The 21,060-nt window shown below is 38.2% G+C and overlaps 1 protein-coding gene across 1 annotated transcript in view; it reads right to left on the bottom strand.

Moving 5' to 3' along the window:
- RIN2 (Ras and Rab interactor 2) overlaps window positions 1-18,806 on the bottom strand; it is a 71,775-nt gene extending 52,969 nt beyond the window's left edge. The window contains exons 1-2 of the mRNA XM_032219931.1: window positions 18,443-18,806; window positions 4,301-4,385 (exon numbers count right to left, since the gene is read on the bottom strand). Of these exons, the coding sequence (XP_032075822.1) occupies window positions 4,301-4,357 (57 nt within the window). The 5' untranslated portion in view covers window positions 4,358-4,385; window positions 18,443-18,806. The remainder of the gene's footprint in view (window positions 1-4,300; window positions 4,386-18,442) is intronic.
- Window positions 18,807-21,060: the final 2,254 nt, after the last annotated feature.

Here is a 21,060-nt window from a genome sequence, read left to right as displayed (position 1 = left end):
TAACGAGCGGAGAAGGGGGGGCAGAACAGAAGACTATAAAACTAAGAAAGATGCAAAATAGTGTTAAATAAATTATCACAAGATGTAGCAATTTCCCTGAAATTAAAAAAAAAAAAAAAAAAGAGCCCAAGAGTGATTTGGACTCTTTAGCCTCACACAAAAGAAGGTAAAGTGAGAAATGATCTCATAAAATAATGCATGGCACAGATAACATAGGAAGGATGGTGCTTTTTTCTCTCCTATTGTCTAAGTATCAATGTCATCCACTTTAATTTACATCATGGAAAAGTGAGACGAAGGAAGGGAATAACACAAAGTGTTTAAAATATCCCAGGATCACAAGAAAATTTGGATTAGGCAAATGCAGCAGGCATTGAGTAACAGAATTTTAAATGACATCTTTGCTTGTAGCAATATAAGCAGAGACTCTACACATGTTCTTTGCTGAACAGAATCAAAGAAACTTCAGAACAGGAGCTAGCCCAGTGTTTCTCAACCTTGGCAACTTGAAGATGTCTGGACTTCAATGCCCAGAATTCCCCAGCCAGCATTCGCTGGCTGGGGAATTCTGGGAGTTGAAGTCCAGACATCTTCAAGTTGCCAAGGTTGAGAAACACTGGGCTAGAATATGCAGCATTACAGTCTAACCACCAAGTTATAGAAAATAAATGAAAAGTGGAAAAATGCAGGCTAAACTTGGACAATTAAAGAGAGTAGGTTGCCAACCATATAAAGTCAAAACACGTGATCATTTGTAGAGGCAAATGAAGTTAAATTAAAATAAAACGATTGTGTTGAATTTGTTTGTAAACAGGATTACAAATCAACAGAAACATTTGTAGAGAAATAATACATTAGAAAATGAGATACAGCAGTTAAACCAGCTAGGAAACAAAACAGCACTATATGTAGATGAAAAATCCTGCAAGAGCCGAGATGGCACAGTGGTTAGAGTGCTGTACTGCAGCCACTTCAGCTGACTGCTATCTGCAGTTCGGCTGTTCAAATCTCACCGGCTCAGGGTTGACTCAGCCTTCCATCCTTCCGAGGTGGGTAAAATGAGGACCCGGATTGTTGTTGGGGGCAATATGCTGACTCTGTAAACCGCTTAGAGAGGGCTGAAAACCCTATGAAGCGGTATATAAGTCTAACTGTTATTGCTATTGCTATCCTGTGAATTGTTTAAAGTTGAAAGTAAAGTGTAGCAGTTAGATGAAAACAAATACTAACCTAAAAAACCATGGCCTAGCAATGGTAAAAGACTAGTGCATTTGCCTAGAATCCTTGGGAAACACATCTGTACTGGAATTTGGTAAATGAAGAAATAAACTCACAATGAAAAAGTTGAATGTAAGAGAATGCACAAATTACCAGACTACTTCAATAATTGTTTGCATCATTTGTAAAGTTTTCTTTACAAATAAATTTACGACATGCATGGAGAAAGACTTTAATTGGATAGATCAGTGATGGTTAACCTTTTCAGCACTGAGTGCCAAAACTGGAGCGTGCACACGTGTGCCAGAGTGCCGGAATCCAGAAGAAAGCAGCTGGCTGATATGCACATGATGGAACTCGGAAGAGCAGCTGGCAATGGCACGTGTGCCCACAGAGAGGACTCTGTGTGTCACCCCTGACATGTGTGCCATAGGCTTGCCATCATGTGTATAGACCATGCTGGAATGTGGAAGATAATTGCTTAATTTTTCTTGATTAAATCAGATTATCCTTTGTTATAGTGATCAGAAATCCACTCTAAAAAATGAATTCAGAGAAACATAGTTCTGAAAGGAAGGGAACAAAATAAGTGCAGATTGTTATCTGTTTAACTTATACAGCAAATACAAGAATGGCAGGACTGAACAGGCGGCATTTAAAATGGAAGTTGAAACACTAGCAATTTGAACTATTCTATAAGCTCACAGTAGAGAAGATTTAGAGGAATTTATTATCAGCGTAGAAATAGAAAGCAAAACTTTAGGCTTGAGTTAAATATTAAGAAGACAAAGATAATGTAAATGAGAAGGCAATTGTTGACAAAGAAACGAACAGGGTAGATAACTCCCTTTACTTGACTCAAAAACATATAAAGATTATTAATGTGTTGAAATAAAAAAAAATTACTCATAGGGAGGAAAGTTCATAAAAGATAGATATTTTATGAATGTATGATATTAAACTGGATTTCAGGAAAGTATGAGAAAGAAAACCGACACCTATAATTTATAGCAATAGCAATAGCAGTTAGACTTATATATCGCTTCATAGGGCTTTCAGCCCTCTCTAAGCGGTTTACAGAGTCAGCATATCGCCCCCACAGTCTGGGTCATCATTTCACCCACCTCGGAAGGATGGAAGGCTGAGTCAACCTTGAGCCGGTGAGATTAGAACCGCTGAACTGCAGATAACAGTCAGCTGAAGTGGCCTGCAGTACTGCACCCTAACCACTGCACCACCTCGGCTCTAAATTATGGTTTTGAAGAAGAAGAAGATGATGATGATATCATGAACTTCAAAAAGATCAAGATCAGTCAGCACCTGATCCATAATGAAATAAATGTTGACTATTCCCTTGAGATTAGGATCACCAAACAGAAACTCACACTAAAGATGGCATGAATTTGTCTATTCAGTTGGCTGGGGCCTGGCATTTTAATGGTACTATAATTAACAGCCATGCATATTGGTAGTATACAATAATCATACAATAAATGTTAACAAAAAAGAGGTTTTTTAAAATGCAGTAGGAAGCAAAACTATATTGCCAATGGAATGGTTGCATCCTACATATACCTCCTATTCTTTTACAGATGTTGTCTTTTGTGACATCATTTTAATATTGAGATAGCAAAACATAGGTTTTAAATTCTAGTGTAGTAGGTGGTATCCATTTCCTGCACCTGCTGGGAGTGAAAGAAAGAAGGGTAGGAAACTACATCCACCAAAAAATTTTATTTTCCAGTCTGCAAATTTTTTTTTCCTCTTTGTGAAAGAGATTATTTATATGTCTGGACAACTCTATCCCCTTGCCAAACACAGGAATTTGCTTCAACTGCCATAATATAAACCACTATTTCCACAGCTGAAGTGGATTTAAAGAAATAGACTTTCCATAATAAAAACAAACCATTAACTTCCTTTAAGTCAGATAACATAGTAAACTGTTCAGTCTGCCTGGGAACAAAATCTGTCGCAACCTAATTCTGAAAGCTGCAAATATGATCCTGGGGGCTAGACAATCCTGGTATACTTAATAATGCAATCTTCTTGATATATCTGAAATTAACCAAAGGTTGAAATCAAACCCAACAAGCTAGACTAAAATATGGCTATTTTATGGTTCCCTCTCTTACCCAAATGGAGTCACTCAGTAGAATAACAGTTTTGCTTTTTAAAGGAAGGGCCTAGAACTCAGTCACTACTTCACACACAATTCAAACTCCAATTAAATTAGCAGAAATATGAAACTGCACCAGAATGTAATTGCTTATAATGTTGTACAAGAGAAGCAGTTGATCTGTTATATCTGACTTCTGAAATGTATGGAATAAACTTTGAAAGGTGCCAGTTTATTGTAGTGGTTAAGGTACCAGACTAGAAATTGGGAGACTCTGATCCAGTCCTGCCTTATACCCAAAGCCAGGGGGATGATCTTGGACCAGTCACTCTCTCTTAGCCCTGGGAAGGAAGCAGTGGCAAGCCATTTCCCAAAAGCCTTGCCAAGAAAACTGCAGGGACCTGTCCAGGCAGTTGCCAAAAGGAAAAGCCAACATGTAGGCACCAAAAACAACAAAAGAAACTTTGAACAGAATGTAAATATATAGTCATAATGTTATTTTGTTTGGGATCCAATACCATTCAACAATCACTTCTATCCTTGCAAACCATTCCTGCTTCTTTTTTGAAGATCTCCATTCATCAATGATTTTTTTCTCTGTCTTCCTGTTTGTATCAACTCATTTGCTCTTATTTCAATGTATTTTGTTTTGCAATTCGTCACATATTTGCTTTATATGATGAAACCATGCCCGGGTATTTATTTCATAATAATCACTTACCTTATATTCATTTTGGTATTTATTCATCGCCCATTCATTTTTGACCTTGTCTCTTCTTGTTTTACTTACACACACTTAAAATAATCTGTTTATACTTCAGATAATCTATTTACCCAACTCTCAATTTCCATATAAAAGAAAACCAAGCTTTTTCACCATAAGCCTGTCCAAATTCTTAAACTGAAAAGCAGCGGGCAGATAATTGACATACATTTTGAAATAAGTACCAATATTTTAATTACCTTAAAAAAACTTCCTCTCTCATCAGGAGACTGGGGTTCCATGGCAGAAGTTGACATTTTCTCTGGGAAAGAAAGCCCTAATGAACTAAAAACAGAGAGATATTTAATGGTTACTCTGGGCTATAGGAAATTCCTTTCCAAGCCACAGAAACAGTCACAACATCATTTTTGCCAAACTTTTTTTTCCATTAACAACACAGTATCATTTCTTTCTACCAGAGCCTTTAATGTATTTTTGACCTATTATTTCCTGTGAATCACACTTTAAGGACAGTGCTACTGGCATTTTCCCCTCTCCACAAACACACCCATAAATTGTTTTTGATGTATTCTAACAGGCTCATTGTGAAAGCATACAAAGGCTTAATAGTTGCTTATTTGCTAGATCTCAGTCTAAACTGAACAAATACAACAGGTTTACTAAAATTCTACATGTAATACAACAAAACCATTTATTTTTAAAAAAAAACATATTTTATTAGGTTTCATTATAAGATAAAAACAGAAAAGACAATACTTAGAGAACTAAGGGAAAGAGAGAAGTGCAAGGGGGGAAATATTTAACTTCCAATTTTCAGTGGAGTAAAATTACTATATTAAAAATTGTGTTTTAAATGCAATGGACATGTTTATTTGTTGTTTAAAGAGGTATATCTTTATTTTAAGCTTGGCAATTTTCTTTTGAAGTCATTTCAGAAGTCAACCGACAGCCTATTTCTAGCACAAATCTGATATAGTTTCACACTAGATTACTTTGAAATTTCAGGAGCCAAAATACAGGAACTGTCTATGGTGCCAATACTTAACAACGCTCTGAATTCAATTGTTATTGTGTTAGTCCAGCTGTATTTGTAAAGGATGAGATTTGTAAGGCTAGGGCATGGCGGGGGTGGTGGTGGTGGTGAGATTCCAACTTCTGCAAATAGTAAGAAAAAGATTTTGTTCATTTTTACAAAATAGAAGAGGACATTATGTACAGGATCACTGATGGCCAATCACAACACCATGCAATAGAGTGAGAACTTGCTAGTTACCTGATTTTATATGATGTTTCATGAAAGAAATAATCAAAATCCTTTTTTACTTAGAGTATGGGGGACAATAAAAGTAGCAAGTAGTAATTTTAAATTTAAACATGCAAGTGAGAGAAGTAAGAGCCGAGGTGGCACAGTGGTTAAATGCAGCACTGCAGGCTACTTCAGCTGACTGCAGTTCTGCAGTTCAGCTGTTCAAATCTCACCGGCTCAAGGTTGACTCAGCCTTCCATCCTTCCGAGGTGGGTAAAATGAGGACCCGGATTGTTGTTGGGGGCAATATGCTGACTCTGTAAACCGCTTAGAGAGGGCTGAAAGCCCTATGAAGGGGTATATAAGTCTAACTGCTAACTGCTAATTCAAAGTGCTAGTGGTGTCCTATAAGTCCTTTATGGCATCTGGTGGACCAAATTTCTCCTATTGTATCTGCTCATCTGGTAAGATATGACACAGCACACATGCTCCACGTTCCATCTTTGAAACAATGCCATCATTTTATTTACCAGAGTAAATCTTCAAGTATCAGGTACATTTAAGATTTTTAATACATAGTTTTGAAGCTGTAGTAAGTTTTCCTGAGGACCCTGCAATGTGATTCATTACCTTTAATACAAATATAAATATTAACAGAAAAAATATGAATAATCTTTTTTTTCTCTCTCTCAAGAGTTGTGCACATAGTAGGTACTACTGCATTAAACCATGACTATTGCTACAAACATGCAATTGTTCTATGCAAGTTGATATGCAGCACAGCCTTTAATCAGACACAGAGCAACCTTTGTGGAAACAAATCTGTGCACTGGTTATCTCAAACTACGAGGTTATTACAGTATAACAATCTGATGCTCTAAATTGTGGTATGAAGGCTTAAGAACATGCTATATGTTCATGTTTAGCATTTGCTTTTATATATGTTTTCTTCTCTTTTTCCTTGTTTTCTGGACATAATTAGTTGCTGTATCTAAGCTGATGAGAAAATGATTTTAATACTGCTCCAAACTAGAGGACTCTTGCAAAGTTACTTCAAATCTCACTTTAAATGAGGAAATTAGATTGCTAAATTTGAATTAAAGCAACTACCATATATAGAAAAAAAATAGGAAGTGGGGCATACAACTTAAGCGTACAGGTAGTCATCAATTAATGAGTCTAATAGGAAAGAGCAACTCCATTGCCAAGCAACACAGTCATTAAGTGAAATGTCTTTTGTCTGCTTTAATTAAACACAGTTATAAGTACACTTATACTTTGCCCTCTCTAAATTTACCTTTCCAGTACTTTTGGACAGGGTGGGCGGGCTACAGGTCCTCTCTATTAAACATTGCTGTCTTATGTGACTGAGGAAGCATATGCCTTCTCTGCCACAGCCCGTCTGGAAGAGCCCTTACCCCACAGCAGAGGTGGGTTCCTACCAGTTTGCACCTATTCGGTAGAACCGGTTCGTCAAATCTATTGAACCGGTTAGAAGAGGTTCCCCCAGTGGACCCGGAAAGCAGGCCACACCTACAGAAGAGGTTCCAAAAATTTTTTTTGAAACCCACCACTGGTCCTTGGATATGATTATTCTACACTATCAAGCTCATATTTATAAAACTCAGTGCCTCTGTGAAAGGTAAGGATGACTACTGCGTTTGTGGTGCAATCAGAACATTGCGTGTGTTGAAGTTGTTTTAACGCAAACCAAAGATGCCTTTTAAAAAACAAGTTTACATCATATTCTTATGCATGCCAGTGCTGTGTGTGAGGTAATTTAAGGTGGTTCTGACAAGTGTCGTCGGCATCTTCATATCCAGTCACATGGGCGGCAAGCCACTCCCATCCGGTCACATGGGTGGCAAGCCACTCCCACAAAGGAGGCCACACCCACAGAGTAGGTTCGAACAATTTTTGAAACCCACCACTGCCCCACAGATACATATGACTCCCACTGTCGAAGTCATCTATATCTCTTAAGGCTCTATTCCCAAGCCCGGAGATAGGGTGTTTGTGAAGCCCCTATTGCTGTTAATGTTATAATTATTATTGATATGGTTTTCCCCAGGCTTGGAAATTCTTAAGTTATGGACCATTCTTTCTTACCCTGCCAAATACATCCCTATTGACTCCCAGTTATTGTGGTTTTAATTAACATTCAGGCGTTAAGAAGAGATTCACAATTTCCTGATATCTGAAAAAGTGCCCCTTCCATAATCAAATGTGACTGTTGCATTCAGTTGGCAGTTTCCCATTTCCATGTATGCTGAATGTAACAATATTTTGGTCACCCATTTCTATTAGTTCCACAATACTTACATCTTGCCTCAGATCACAGTCATGATTTAGGATTCAATCAAGAATTACCTCCTTTCTGGTCCATCTGTTCCAAGATGCATTCATTTAGGATATTAGAAATTTAGGGTCTTTGCGACTTTTTGACTACAAATCCACTCAGCCAACAACATGTACATAATTAAAAATCCTCACTGGAGTTCAAGCCCGCCCACCACGGAGGACACTAATGCTCTTTCTTCAGCACATTTATGTTATCGGCTCTCTTTAGCTCATCTATGCTATACCATTGCCTAAGAAAACAGAAAAACAAACCATTTTTGTAGTCACATCCTCCATCACTACTATTGTTAATTGTTTACTTCTATCTAAGAAAGCTTTCTCCTATTTTCTTTACCTCTTCTATAGAGACACACTTGCCTTTTACCTTCTCACAAGCAAGAAAATGGTTGTCAAAAATCCTCTTTTGGAACAAATTTTCTTGGTATTCTCAAGACAGAATATATAGACTTGAAAACAGGTTGTTATAAATTGGGAGTTGAGCTTTACTTACTGGTGAATTATCTTTTGGTAAGATTCTTCCCCAAAAGAATCAACATTATCTTTGCTGAATACTTTCTGTCCATCTCTTTAGGGAGTTTCATAACTGAATAGCTATGTCCTCTCTCCTCAGTTAATTTTGGTATGATATTTAATACTAAATGGTATGAGTATTTTGATTTACTCTCCCAAGGTCCAAATAGAATATCTTATAAAATATCTAATAGTAGAGTTACTAAATAATAGCTCAACTATTTTGCCTTAAATTCTTTTTTAAAACGTGGAAATATAAAATGTACATTTTGAAAAACAACTTGACATGGCAATTTATCCACTCTCCCACTGTGAAAAATGCCAAAATTATTTATTAACAAAACAAAGCATGTGATCAGCAAATCAGGAGAAAACAGATCAGAATGAAAACTATGTATAAGCAAGCAATAGTTTAAAAGTAGAGGATTTTGCAATAGCAAACAAACAAACAACTAAAGTTACTGAAGAAAACATAATACATTTCAACGGGAACCCCAAGGATCATTTCCTCTCTAGAGATCTGTGTCAAAAGATAAGAACGAAGAAAGGCTGCTGCATTCTTTGTTAATATTTTTAAAGAACATATTTCAAAGAAACTGTTAGATCAGAGGTTCAGAGGTTATTTGGACCCACTTGTTAGTAGTCTAAAGTATTTCACACATAGATAATGCTACATTAAAATATTATTGGAATTCTGTAAACTTGCAGTGATTCAGCTATGACATGTCATGTCCTACAAATTCATTTTCAAAGTCAAGGCAGTTCACCAAAAACTGACTTTGTTGTTACACATGAGACATTTTTGAATCAGGATAGAATGAGTGTTTCAGAATACTGGCAAAAACTGAACACCCACAATATTATGATCATAAAATACCTGCTTTAAAATGGACAGCAAGCATATTCTTAAGGGAGGATCTACATTTTAAACCTTAAGAGATTGGGAGCTGGACTATATTACATTGGCAGCCTTGGCAGATATGATGCTTTATTCTTGTCATATCACTGAAAGGTTTCTGTCCATTTATATACTTAAAAGCCGATGGGCACAACTGATGAAAATGTTTGTTTCAGGCAACACTTGCTAACTTCTCTTTTTAATTTGATTTTAATACAAATGCAATATTTTTATTTGGTTGATGCTGAGCTGTGTGTGTTTGTGTGTGATTGAGAGAGAGTTTATACACATACACACAGTGTACAGATTGAGATTTTTTACTTTGTAAACAGTCTGAAGTCTTGGGAGCTGTGTGTCATATAAAATTGTGTACTGTATATACTCGAGTATAAGCCTAGTTTTTCAGCCCACTTTTTGGGCTGAAAAAAGCCGCCTCGGCTTATACTCGAGTCAGTGAAAAATTTGCCCGAAATGGAGGAGAAAAAGGGGCGGGGCCATGCCGCTGGGTGACACTCGTGAATGGCCCAGTGCCCCTGTGAGTTTCCCCTCCCTCTGTGTCAGTTTGCCGCGCAGCGCGCACCGCACCATCCCCCCTCCTCATGTTCTAATGTAATGCAGGGCTGTCTTAAGATTCCCCTTCCTCCCCCTCCTGCCGCTCTGCAACGATGTCCCACCTCCTCCTTGTTATGGCAAACAGCCACATAGCGATGTCCCACCTCCTCTGGTACAGTGATCCAATGATAGGAATCACTGTGCCGTGTGTCATAGGAGGCGGGACATCGCTCCCGCGGCTGCACGGGACATCATCATCACAGCGGGACATCAGCATCATGAGGTGAGTGAAGTATTTCATTGAATACACCGCTAGTTTACTGTTTTTCTTTGAAATAAATATTCAAAAACATTATTGGTATCTATTTTTATTTTTGAAATTTACCGGTAGCTGCTGCATTTCCCACCCTAGGCTTATACTCGAGTCAAGTTTTTTGTGGTAAAATTAGGTGCCTCGGCTTATATTCGGGTCGGCCTATACTCGAGTATATACGGTAAATAAATTCTATGCATGGAACGAGGCAGAATTTCTCTGCTCAACTGTGACTCAGATCTGTGAAACAGATTTCACTGTTTCCATTGTCCTACCAAATCTGATGGAAACTAAAGATCACTTTTTATATACCTATTTGCATTGTCCTGCACTAGTTTCCTTTTATTTTACAAGACACTAGATAAAACACTAACCTTGGATACTTGGCTTTTAAAAACCTACGTTTCAGCTATAATATGACAGGATATTGTCTAACATATCTCAGCTTATTAAACCTGATGACAATGATCTTCCATTAAGCTCCTCCATGTTTTCTTCCTTCAGGCCAGGAAAAATACATTTTCCCAAGAGTGTTTAGGAATTTCTGAAACTCTTATTTATTCATGCAATTAAAAACAGTTTTCTAATAGCTAGGTTGCTTTCTACTCTTTTTCCAAAGCTTTTTATAGTTTATGAACAAATGGCTGCTCTGTGGAATTGCAGCATATTCCCCTATGCTCATATAATATTTAAGAAAAGTCCATTCAGGGACATTTCTATTGTGCTTTTAGCCCAACCAGATACAATACAGCAGTGTTTGTAAGGTCTGCAAATCTTGAAGGTTTGGAAAGCCCTTGGAGGAAAGCCATTCCAGGAAAGATGATTGAACAATGGTTTGAAAAGGCAGTGTGTTGGAGAGGATCAGGGAGATCCATTTCCAGTCTTCTCAGTCATGAGAACTCATCTAGTTCACAGGGCTGTTGCACAGATAAAATTAGAGAAGGGCTTCTGAAAGGAAACCAGAATATAAACCTGAATAATGACAATTATATTTCCTTAAAAAAGTATTTAGAAATTTGATATTGATGTTTAAGATTGGGAACATTTTCCCATAGAGCTCAATGAAGTTACAAAGAAAGAACAGATAAACAAGTCAAGACGATATCTCTGACACAAAGGCCCAAAATTATACTGAAAAAGTTGGGAAAGAGAAAGCCTCCTACTTTTAATCCAATACAAGTCTTTGAGAAAATCATTATACAATTAGTTTCTAGTGATGTGAAAGCAACAAAAGCAACTGCTAGAATCAGAGAAAAATATTTCCAGTCTCATAACAGGAAAAGTTACCCAAACATGTTGACAGATGAACATTAGTAATTTTAACTTTCTATTGGGCATTCTGGAATTTTTCAAACATTTATCAACAATTCCTTAATAACAAATCTATAACAAAAGAGGATGCTCTGCAGAAAAACACCACCATCAAACATTCTTGCAATATGCTGCTACAGAGAGAGTAGATTTTTTTAAAGGACTCTCAATTCATGTGAAATGATGGTGAGATGCCATACAGTCCTACTATTATTCTGCATGATAGCATTGTTCCAATATTTGAGGGGCTCCTACAAAGATGAGGTGGGAGGGGGGGTCAAACTATTTTCCAAAACACCAAAAGGCAAGATGAGAAACAATGGATGGAAACTAAGAAGAGTAGCAACCTAAAACTAAGGAGAAATTTTATAATGGTGAGAGCAATCAACCAATGGAACCGCTTGCTTTCAGAAACTGTGGGTGTTCCATTACTGGAGGCTTTCAAAAAGGGACTGGACAATCATTTGTCTGAAATGGCTGTTCAGATCTCCTGCTTGAGCAGGGGGTTGGACTAGAAGCCCCCCCCCCAAGTCCCTTCCAATTCTATTATTCTATGTTCTCTGTATTTTCATGGGCATCCTAGAATATTTCAAAATCCATGCAGCCTGAAGTTCTATAGCACAAAAATATTTCTGGAAAGAGTTATCTAAAATGGAACCTCATGAGCCAAAGAATCTCATGAATCTCATACTAGCTATTGATTTAGAGCAAATATTCTAACTACCAGAAGCTTCTGAGTTCTTGCATAATTGAGGTTTTTTTTCATGTTATGCCTATCAGAAAGCATTTTAAAAAAAAAAAACCTTATTAAGCAGCCCCATACATTCATGATCCAGAAATAAGCTGAACAAACCACATCAAACCAGCCAGATAATTTCTTGTTTCAAGTCTTTGTGATTTGTACTGCTTGATTACATGCAATTGAGAAAAAGCAATATAAATCTCTTTCCTTGGGTTGCATATCCTTCCAATACATTAGAAAACATGTCCTGATAATAATAAACAAAAAATATGGAAGCATTATGATGTGAACTTTTGAATGAAATAGTCATGTTTTTCTTCAGTTTTCGGGCAACCACATTGATGTGTTTAAAAAAAAAAACACTAAAGTTCTTTCATACTGATAATAGATATATACATAAAAGTATAGAAAATCGGACAGAAGGCTTAAGATACATTGGCTTTCATTGTTTCTTTAAAGTAACATATTCATCCATTTTTTAATAAAAAGTTTTTTATTTTTCCATTTTCATAACAAATAACCACATGTATACTGTTACATAACCAACATTATTTTATATTATTAAATATTTACATCGATTTGTCTTACCATCAACCCCCAAAAATGATTATTGGCTCTTCTGCTCTCCATACACCATAACTGTACCCTATCCATCACTTTCTTCTCCCTCTCTTCTCCTCCCTACCTCCTTTCTTCCCTGTCTTTCTTCTCTTCTCTACTTCCCCTTCCTCTCTCCTTCTCCTCCGTTCTATTCCTTCTTTCTCTCCTCCTCTCCCCCCGCCCTCTCTCCTACTCTTATCTCTCTCCTCTACTCCACACTCTTCATCTCATTTACTTGGTGTATTTCAGCCTCTGAGCAAACTCCATTTTATGTTGATGATGTTTATAATTTCATTTCAATAAACATCTTTAATTTTACCAAATATCCTCCTCCTCCTTTTTTTGACAGAAAAAAAGTATACATATATAGTAATTACATTTTACACCACCCCCCCAAGAAAACCTATATTTTCCTGGAATGTGGACCTGATTACAATTCCCAGCTATTCTCATCATAATATTATATAATTATACATCATTACATGACTGTCTTTGTAGTCTCAATTGTAAGTATGTTTCATGTTCCCCCTCCATTTTTCCATATCTTAACTTAGCTTACTTTGTCTTTAAATTACAATCCTTACTGTTCAATGTTCATTAAAATTCTATTGATCTGCTATGTAGAATAACAAGCAATACATACCCCACTTTGTTCATCTTCTTAAGAATTCTGTATGCATCCATATTTTGTATATTTCAACCTATATTTAATTATCTTTCCATTATCATATTCAATCAGTTAGCAATTCAGTTTAATTATCACATAAAGGTGTAAATCACATATCTCAACTTTATCTTCTCCACGTAACAATTTCTAAATATCTGTTTTTTTCCAAGTAAGTCTTTTGTCCCAATTCTCTATTCCTGTCTCTCTCCTCCCTTTTCTTTGTTGAGGTATGTCCACCCTCTTCAATTTTCCCCAAGCCACTGGAAAACCCAGTGAAATCTTTAGTCTGCTTTTTATTTTCCTTTGTTAGGGCATATCCCCCCTCTTCAGTTTTCCCTATGCCACTGTCAAACTCAGTGAAATTTTTGTCTGCTTTTTATTTACCACCATTTCTACCCTTTCATTATCCTTCCCCTCATCTTCCTTCACTTTCTGCCTCTCCTCAGATTCTACCTTCAAAATTTTATTTAAACTTAATTTTAATGATTTATGCATATTTTTTATAATTTCACGTAATTCTTCAAATTCCCACCTTTCCATAATGTCCAGTTCCAAAATTACAGAAAGAAACTCTAAAAAAGCAAGTCTCTTTGGTGTGTTTTTAACTTTTGCTTCTCCTCGCTTCTTTTTCCAAGTTCTGATTTATGTCAGTTGGTTCTTATGAAGTTTTCACATTCCATTCATTGCTCAGACAAGATTGGATTATAAGTGAAGAAATAGTGCTTTTTTCTTGATTTTTTTTCCTTGTTACATTCCACCGCTCATTAATTAGAGTTGCTTAAGATATGTTAGTTAGAACAGGCTCGAACAAAGCAAGTCTCCTTGGTATATTTTTAACTTCCATTTCACTCCTCCTTCTTCCATCCTTTGTAGAGTTCCCAATTGTCACTTAATCTCTTTTACAGGCACAATCTTTTCAAATCCAAATCCAAAGTTTGTGTTTAAATGGGTTAGTCAATTCTCTGTTTCCTCCTTTCTGTCTCCAAGTTGTTTAAAACAAAGAGTACTTTTAGGGCTTAATAATTTTAACCATCATTCCCCCCCCTTTTTTTTTTCTTTCTTTCTGCCAAAATCCCAATCTGTCCATCAATATTATTTATACTCACAAGGTTCTTTACCTTTTCCAAATTCTGATTTATGTCAGTTGGTTAATTCAATCTTCTTATCAGGTTTCACATTCCTTTCCTGCACTGCTCCTGCTCATAAGCTTTGGCCAGAAGACCGCAGCTTTGATAGCAGCCATGTTGCCATGCTGCCTCCCCCGACGCCAATTCAGAGAGCGAATTTCTGACCTACGAGGAACCTGTTACATTCCTCTAGGTCTAGTGAGATGCAGCTCCTTCTTCACTTCCTCTCCAGGGAAGTTCTGATCCAAAAGGATCTCGGCATTGGTTTGTCAGACAGAATTTATATGTGGTTCTTTAGAGCACACATTTTTTCTGTCTGTCTTGCTGAGGAACTTCTGGTCGAGTTATATTCATCCATTTTTAAAATAGTTATATTTTAAGGAAATGTTAACATACCATGTTTCTCTGGTATGGGGGTCAAAAGATAATTTATATTTAATGTATTGCTCAAGTTTTCCATCACTTTCCATCACCAACAGGAATAATAGAGCTTCTAATCTAGGCTCCAAAAATCTAGATAACCAATGTATGAAAGTAAAAAGAGATGTGGATCAAGATGTGGTAGCCTGAAGTAAAAGACTCAGACAGATGAATGTTTGGTCTATAAGGAAAGCCATTATTGGCTAAAATACAATAATCTTTCCCTTGTAATCTCCGAGGTGAAAATCTACACTGGAATTGGCTTCTTATATCAAATGCATTGACCACTTAAAATACACTAGTCTTATTAAGAATATTAACTTTAGCACAGGGTATGCAACATGGTGCTGGTGACCATCGATGTGCCACCCCAAAACTTTCATTGCCCACTAACCGCCATGTCTCAGTGTGTGCAAGCACAAGTATTCATTGTATATTTATCTTGAATGCCTTAAACAATGAAGGACACTTACACATTCTTTTCTTACTGCTCAAGTTTGAGCAATTTGATAAATGCTTCATCTACTCTCATGATAGTTTCTTCATGTATTGCTCTTATATTCAGCACAACTCCCACTCTGTACCTGCACACAGCATTCCATAATTCAAAATCTATTCATCATAACACTTTGTCTAAAACAGTAACATATGACAGATCTCACATTCATGTATTTCTCAATAATCTGATGGGCAAAAATACATCTGTGGAGACCCTATGTGGCAGAAAGCCACTTCCCAAATTTTGTTCCCTGACACCTCTTATTTACTTTTTATCAGAATTCTGATAAGCAATCTCCCAAGCATACATAACAGACTAATCCTCTTGTCATTTTTTGCATTCATTCTTGGTAAGTTTTGTTTTGAATAAGCAACAATAGCAACATTCTTCCAATGATCAGGCATATAGACAACTTGCATGCATGAAATACAATCAAAATTAAACAAAATACTATTCCATTAGCAAATCACACCCATAATTTAACATTCTTCCCATTGTAGATTATACTTGCATCCTTATTTTTTGTCAACATTCTCACAGCTTTTATGACTTTTTCTTCTTTAACATTTATTATATTGGTCTAAATTCCATTCTTTGACATTCAGGTTACAGCCATTCATTCCATGACCATTCAGTTACAAGGGGACTAAAAAAGTGATTTATGATTGGTTTTCAAACTTATAATCATTGCAGTATCTCCATGGTCAAAATTTCACTGCTTGGCAACTGGCATGTATTTATGACAATTGCACTGTCCCAGGGTCATGTGATCACAATTTTTCAACCTTCCCAGCTGGCTTCCGACAAGCAGAATCAATGGAAGTCAGATGTGTTTAGCATCCATATGATTCACTAATCAACTGCAGTGATTTGCTTAAGAACTGTGGAAAAATAAGTCATAAAATAGGACACAACTCACTTAACAAGTGTCTTGTTTAGCAACAGGAATTTTGAGCTCAACTACGGTTGTAAGTCAGAGACTACCTGTATCACCATCATTCCTGTACAAATCTTTAAAATAACAATTGATTACCCCAGCATTCCCTTCAGTTTCATCCAGGGTCATAGAATTACTTTTTTAAAAAATGCTTCATTTCATTCTGCTGGAGGCTCCTCATTTAGCACTTTTCCACTCACTCCCCCCAAAATTATAATTTTTATCAAAATTGCAGGTATCGATTTACAATTATTCATTTAGTGACTGTTCAAAATCACAACAGCAGTGAAAAAGTTACTGACAACCAATCCTCGCACTTATGACGATACAGAATGTTGACCAAAGATAAGGATGCAAGTATAATCTACAAAGGGAAGAATGGTCACATGATCAACAGCATGTATTTATGATGGCTGTGGCATCCCAGGGTCATGTGATCTTTACCTGCAACTGGTTGTAAATCAAGGGCTACCTGTACTGTGCATTCTCTATGTTCGTTTAATCTTAACCTTTGCTTTCTTTTACTATATTTTTCCAATTATATTTTTCTTTCTATAAGCAAACAATATGTTGACATTTTTGTTCTCTTTTCTCTTTCTCTCTCTCTCCCCTTCATCCAGCCTTCTAATATTAATATAACTTCACAAACCTCTATAAGTACTTTGTAACATAAGTTTGTTCACTCTGTTCCAAGCAGTTTCCCACACCCTTTTTCATTACATCCACTTTCCATTCATTCTGTTAAGAACTTTAATCTTGTCATACAGGACCTACAGGATCTGTTCTTAGAGTCCCTCTGTATTCACTGTAGTTTCACTCTCTTAAGATCTATTCTTGACTCTACCAAAAACTGAGAACTTCTCATCCCTCTTGTGTCCTTTGTTAATCCTTTCAGACTTTCATCTTATCAAGTATACTTTTCTAAGCACATATATAGCAAACAAGCACCATCCTCCTTCATACTATTCGGATTCTTAGATAGCCTAGTTATGTTCCTCAAAGTAGGAATTCATGATAGGTGCATGTTATGCTCCAGTTAGTAGCAATATGGACGAATAAGAACGAGACAAGTAGGTACACATGTTGACTCATCATGGGTTAGTCAATCAAAACTATTATATAACTTTTTATTAGCACTATAGGGAAGGAGATTACAGGCCTTTAGGTGTACCCATGGCATATGCAGGATTCTCCATTTAACACTAGGGATTCAGCACAAATATATTGTGGCATGTTTTGGCCAATATGTAACAAGCTCAGCAACCTGCATTGCCCAGTTCTATTCTAAGCATGATCTTACAGTTCTGTACAATGTGGGATCTCTAAAGACTCTGCAAGAGCCCTCATACCTTTGTCTGGTAGGAAGTGCATACTCCATATAGCATACTGATTCTTATACAGCAAACTCATGGAATCATCCTTCCCCTTTAAGGAATTCATAGTAAACAACCCTTTCTTTCATGTGCTATCTTCCCCCATTCAAGTAAAATCCAGAGGATAACTAAATTGACTTTAAAACAAACAAATAAAAGAAAAACTTCTTAATACTTTCAGTGATAGAAAAAAAAAGGTTGACAAAAGATACTGGATGTTTAAAAAAGGGGGGGGGGAAACAAGGCAAAGATTGATCTCCAGGGGTTACTAGAAAAAACAAACGCAACGCCCCCAAAGGAATGGGAACCATCTGCCTGCCCATTTCTCGCCTTTGAAAACTAACACCTCGGAAATCAGCTGTTCCCTCCCCCGCCGCCCCCGAGTAAGAATGTTAAGCCTCGCTTCGTCCAAGACGCTAAGTGGGGAAATGTGGCTGGCTACAAGGGAGCTCAGCCTATCGTGCCCGCCAGCTAGTATGTTTACTTTATAGTTCAGTGTGTTATCAACGAGATGGCTTCAGTAACGCACTGGGCTCCAGCTGATGATCGGCGGAGGGACTATAAGAACGCAGCCGGTTTCTCCAGCCCCCAACCCCGGATGTCAAAAGTGACCCCTTTCTGGCAACCCTTTTTCCAAATGGTTCCTACAATAGGACCGACATGGGGGAGGGGGAACAGGAGAAAAGAGCCCTCGTCTTCGGAGCGACCCCGCATTTTTCCCTCTGGTTCTCCCCCCCCCCCTCCGTGAACTAAAGGGGGGGGGTCCTCGTTTCCCACGCCATTTCACTAGTTACCAGGGCAGATTCGTCCCGTTCTGCGCCTTACCTCTCGGGGTTGCTGAGTAGCCCCACAAAGGCAGAGAAAAGTCCTCCGAAGAAGCCGCAGCGGGATCGGAAAGGCGCAACTAAGCTAAGCAGCGAGAGGAAAAAAAGCGAGCGGGAGGCGAGCGAAACGACCGGGCTTTGTTTCGTTCTTCCGAGTCCGCCAACTCCTGGCTCCTGTTGCGTCCCTCGGGAGGAGCGGCACTTCGGGAGGGAGACGGGGAGAGAGCGAGAGGAGACGGGAGGGTGGGGGAGAGACGGAGAGCGCGCGCCAGAGATCTCCCGGTCGCGCCAGGCTCGGCAGTGCGCTCTCACCACCACCCCCCCCGCGATCTGTAGAGGGCAGTCCGGCCCGAACTAGGACGGACAGCGGGAGCTTCGGAAAGGAAGAGGAAGTCGCGTTTGGGCCGAGGACTGGGAGCAAACAAGGGAGGAAGGGAGGGAGGGAGTCAGTCTGGAAAGGCTGGAGGCCGGTCAGCAGCCAGGGAGCCGGCGGGGCGGGCGGCGACCAGGTTGGCACTTGAGGAATGCCGAGCGGGCTCGGGCACAACCGCAGGCAGGAGAGGAATCGCAGGTGGCTTTGGGCGTACTTTCAGCCGCAAGCACGAAATCCGTGCGAGTCGGCCGTCGCGAAACGTAGCAAAACAAAGCCTTTTGCGGGTAGCTGGGCGTTTTCTTCTTTCGCCAGGTAGAGCATCCAGGTGATTGCTTTTTAAAGCACAGATTCGAGGATTGTGTCAGAACCGTTCCCTTTTAAAGGATAGTTGCAAGTACAGGTCCTCGAATGACGACTATAATTGGGTCCAGAATTTCCCTGAAGCAAGGTGGTCGTTAAGTGAGTCGCTCCTAATTTTAGGACCATTTTGGCATAGTTCTTAAGCAAATCCAGCTTCCCCCTTTGACTTATTTTGTCCTGGAAGATGGTTGGGAAGGGTTCTGCAACCATTGTAAATACATACCTGCTGCCAAGCGCCCAAATTTTGTTTACATAACTCGGGAATGTTGTGATGCTCATAAGTGTGAGTACTGATTGTAAATCACTTCTTTCAGTGCCTTTATAATTTTGAACAGTCACTAAACAAAGTTGTAAATCAAGGGCCACCTGTACAGCACCAGCTGTTTGCGATAGCTGGAACAGGCTAGAAATTATAGTCCTTTCTATATGACACTTTAAGTTGGGTTATCTGATGCATGTTGTAAGATGAATACTACTGTAGAGAGTAGAAAACTGCTATTTAGGGGTTGTCTGGAGTTTTGCAGACCAGATGTGATAGCATTCATTAACACCTTACCATCGCAAAAACACATAGGCAAGGTAAATCTATCCACAACGTCCACTTCTTGTCAGTCTAGTCAGCTAAATTCAGCATTTTTTAGCCTTGGAAGGGCTTGATGCAAAAAGAATACAAAACTCCCAAGGGAACCGCCTTCTGTCTTCCCTTCCAAACTTTGCTGGAATGCTTTCCACTCAGCCAAACCAGTGAAACTCACCAGCTGCACATAAGTGTAATAATAAATCTTCTACTTAAAGACATAAATTCTGCTACTTGTTCTAGGCAAAACTACTTATTTTTGTGTGTTTGTGAGTGTGTGTGGTGGTGGTGGTGGTGGTGGTGGTGGTGGTGGTGATGGTGGTGGTGGGAGCCTGGAATCTCCATTTCCCAGGCACAAAACTAGAATGGATTTATGCAATGATAAAATCATGCCCGAAGAAAACATTTTTACAAATAACTAGAATTGTATGAAAATGGTTGAAATGGGGCTTTTTGAAGAAATTGTTTTTAACAAAACTGAAAGATCAGAAAGCTTTAATGTAGTAAAGCATATTTTATTGAACTTAGCAATAGAGATGACGTATTCAAATTACGCTTTAACTAATATTACTGGGAATGACAAACGTTTCTCATTCCTAATTTCAGAGCCGTTTGATTACATGTTACTGGTGAAAAACTAAATATTGCTTTTCATTCTAAAAAATGATGATCAACTTTATACTCAAATGACTTGATTTAAGTCAAATGACTTGGAGACCCCAAACATTTTAGGGAAGCTCACGTTTCAACTCAGCTTTGATATTTACTTATTTGAGGGGTTACCTCTTCCCTATTTCATCTACTCATCCCATCAAAACCAACCCAATGGGCATGTTACTCATGCTATTGTTCAGGGAGCTACATTTTGCTGTGGCACTCAAATCTCCTCCCGCACAAATATGAGGTAGGCCTCATGATTCCGGAGCTTTCAAAGGTCCCTCAAAACCTGATTCTGCCAGTAGACCCCGAACAATGCATGAACTTGTGAGTTGGCTCCATTATTAACAACATCCCCTTGACTCTTCTTGTTTACTTTTGCTTTTATACATTTTAATGCTTTCAATAGCTATTATATAGGTGGTGAGGGACAAGGAAGGTGCCTTCTTGAAAAGTATAGGAATCCTGAACTTGGGCGTCTCCTGGGCAAACAACACAGAATCAACTGTTTATTCAATGACAATGAGACAATGTGATGATCTGGCTTAAAACACCTTTATTTAGTGTAGTGCCATACACTAAACAAATAATATAGGTAGTCCTTGATTTACAATCGCCACAAGGAGTGCCAGAATTGCCATCATACCATATT

The sequence above is a fragment of the Thamnophis elegans genome, chromosome 6 (assembly GCF_009769535.1).
Source record: "Thamnophis elegans isolate rThaEle1 chromosome 6, rThaEle1.pri, whole genome shotgun sequence".
Lineage (NCBI taxonomy): Eukaryota > Metazoa > Chordata > Lepidosauria > Squamata > Colubridae > Thamnophis > Thamnophis elegans.
Note: the sequence above shows the minus strand (reverse complement) of the source record. Positions and strands in the feature narration are given on the sequence as shown.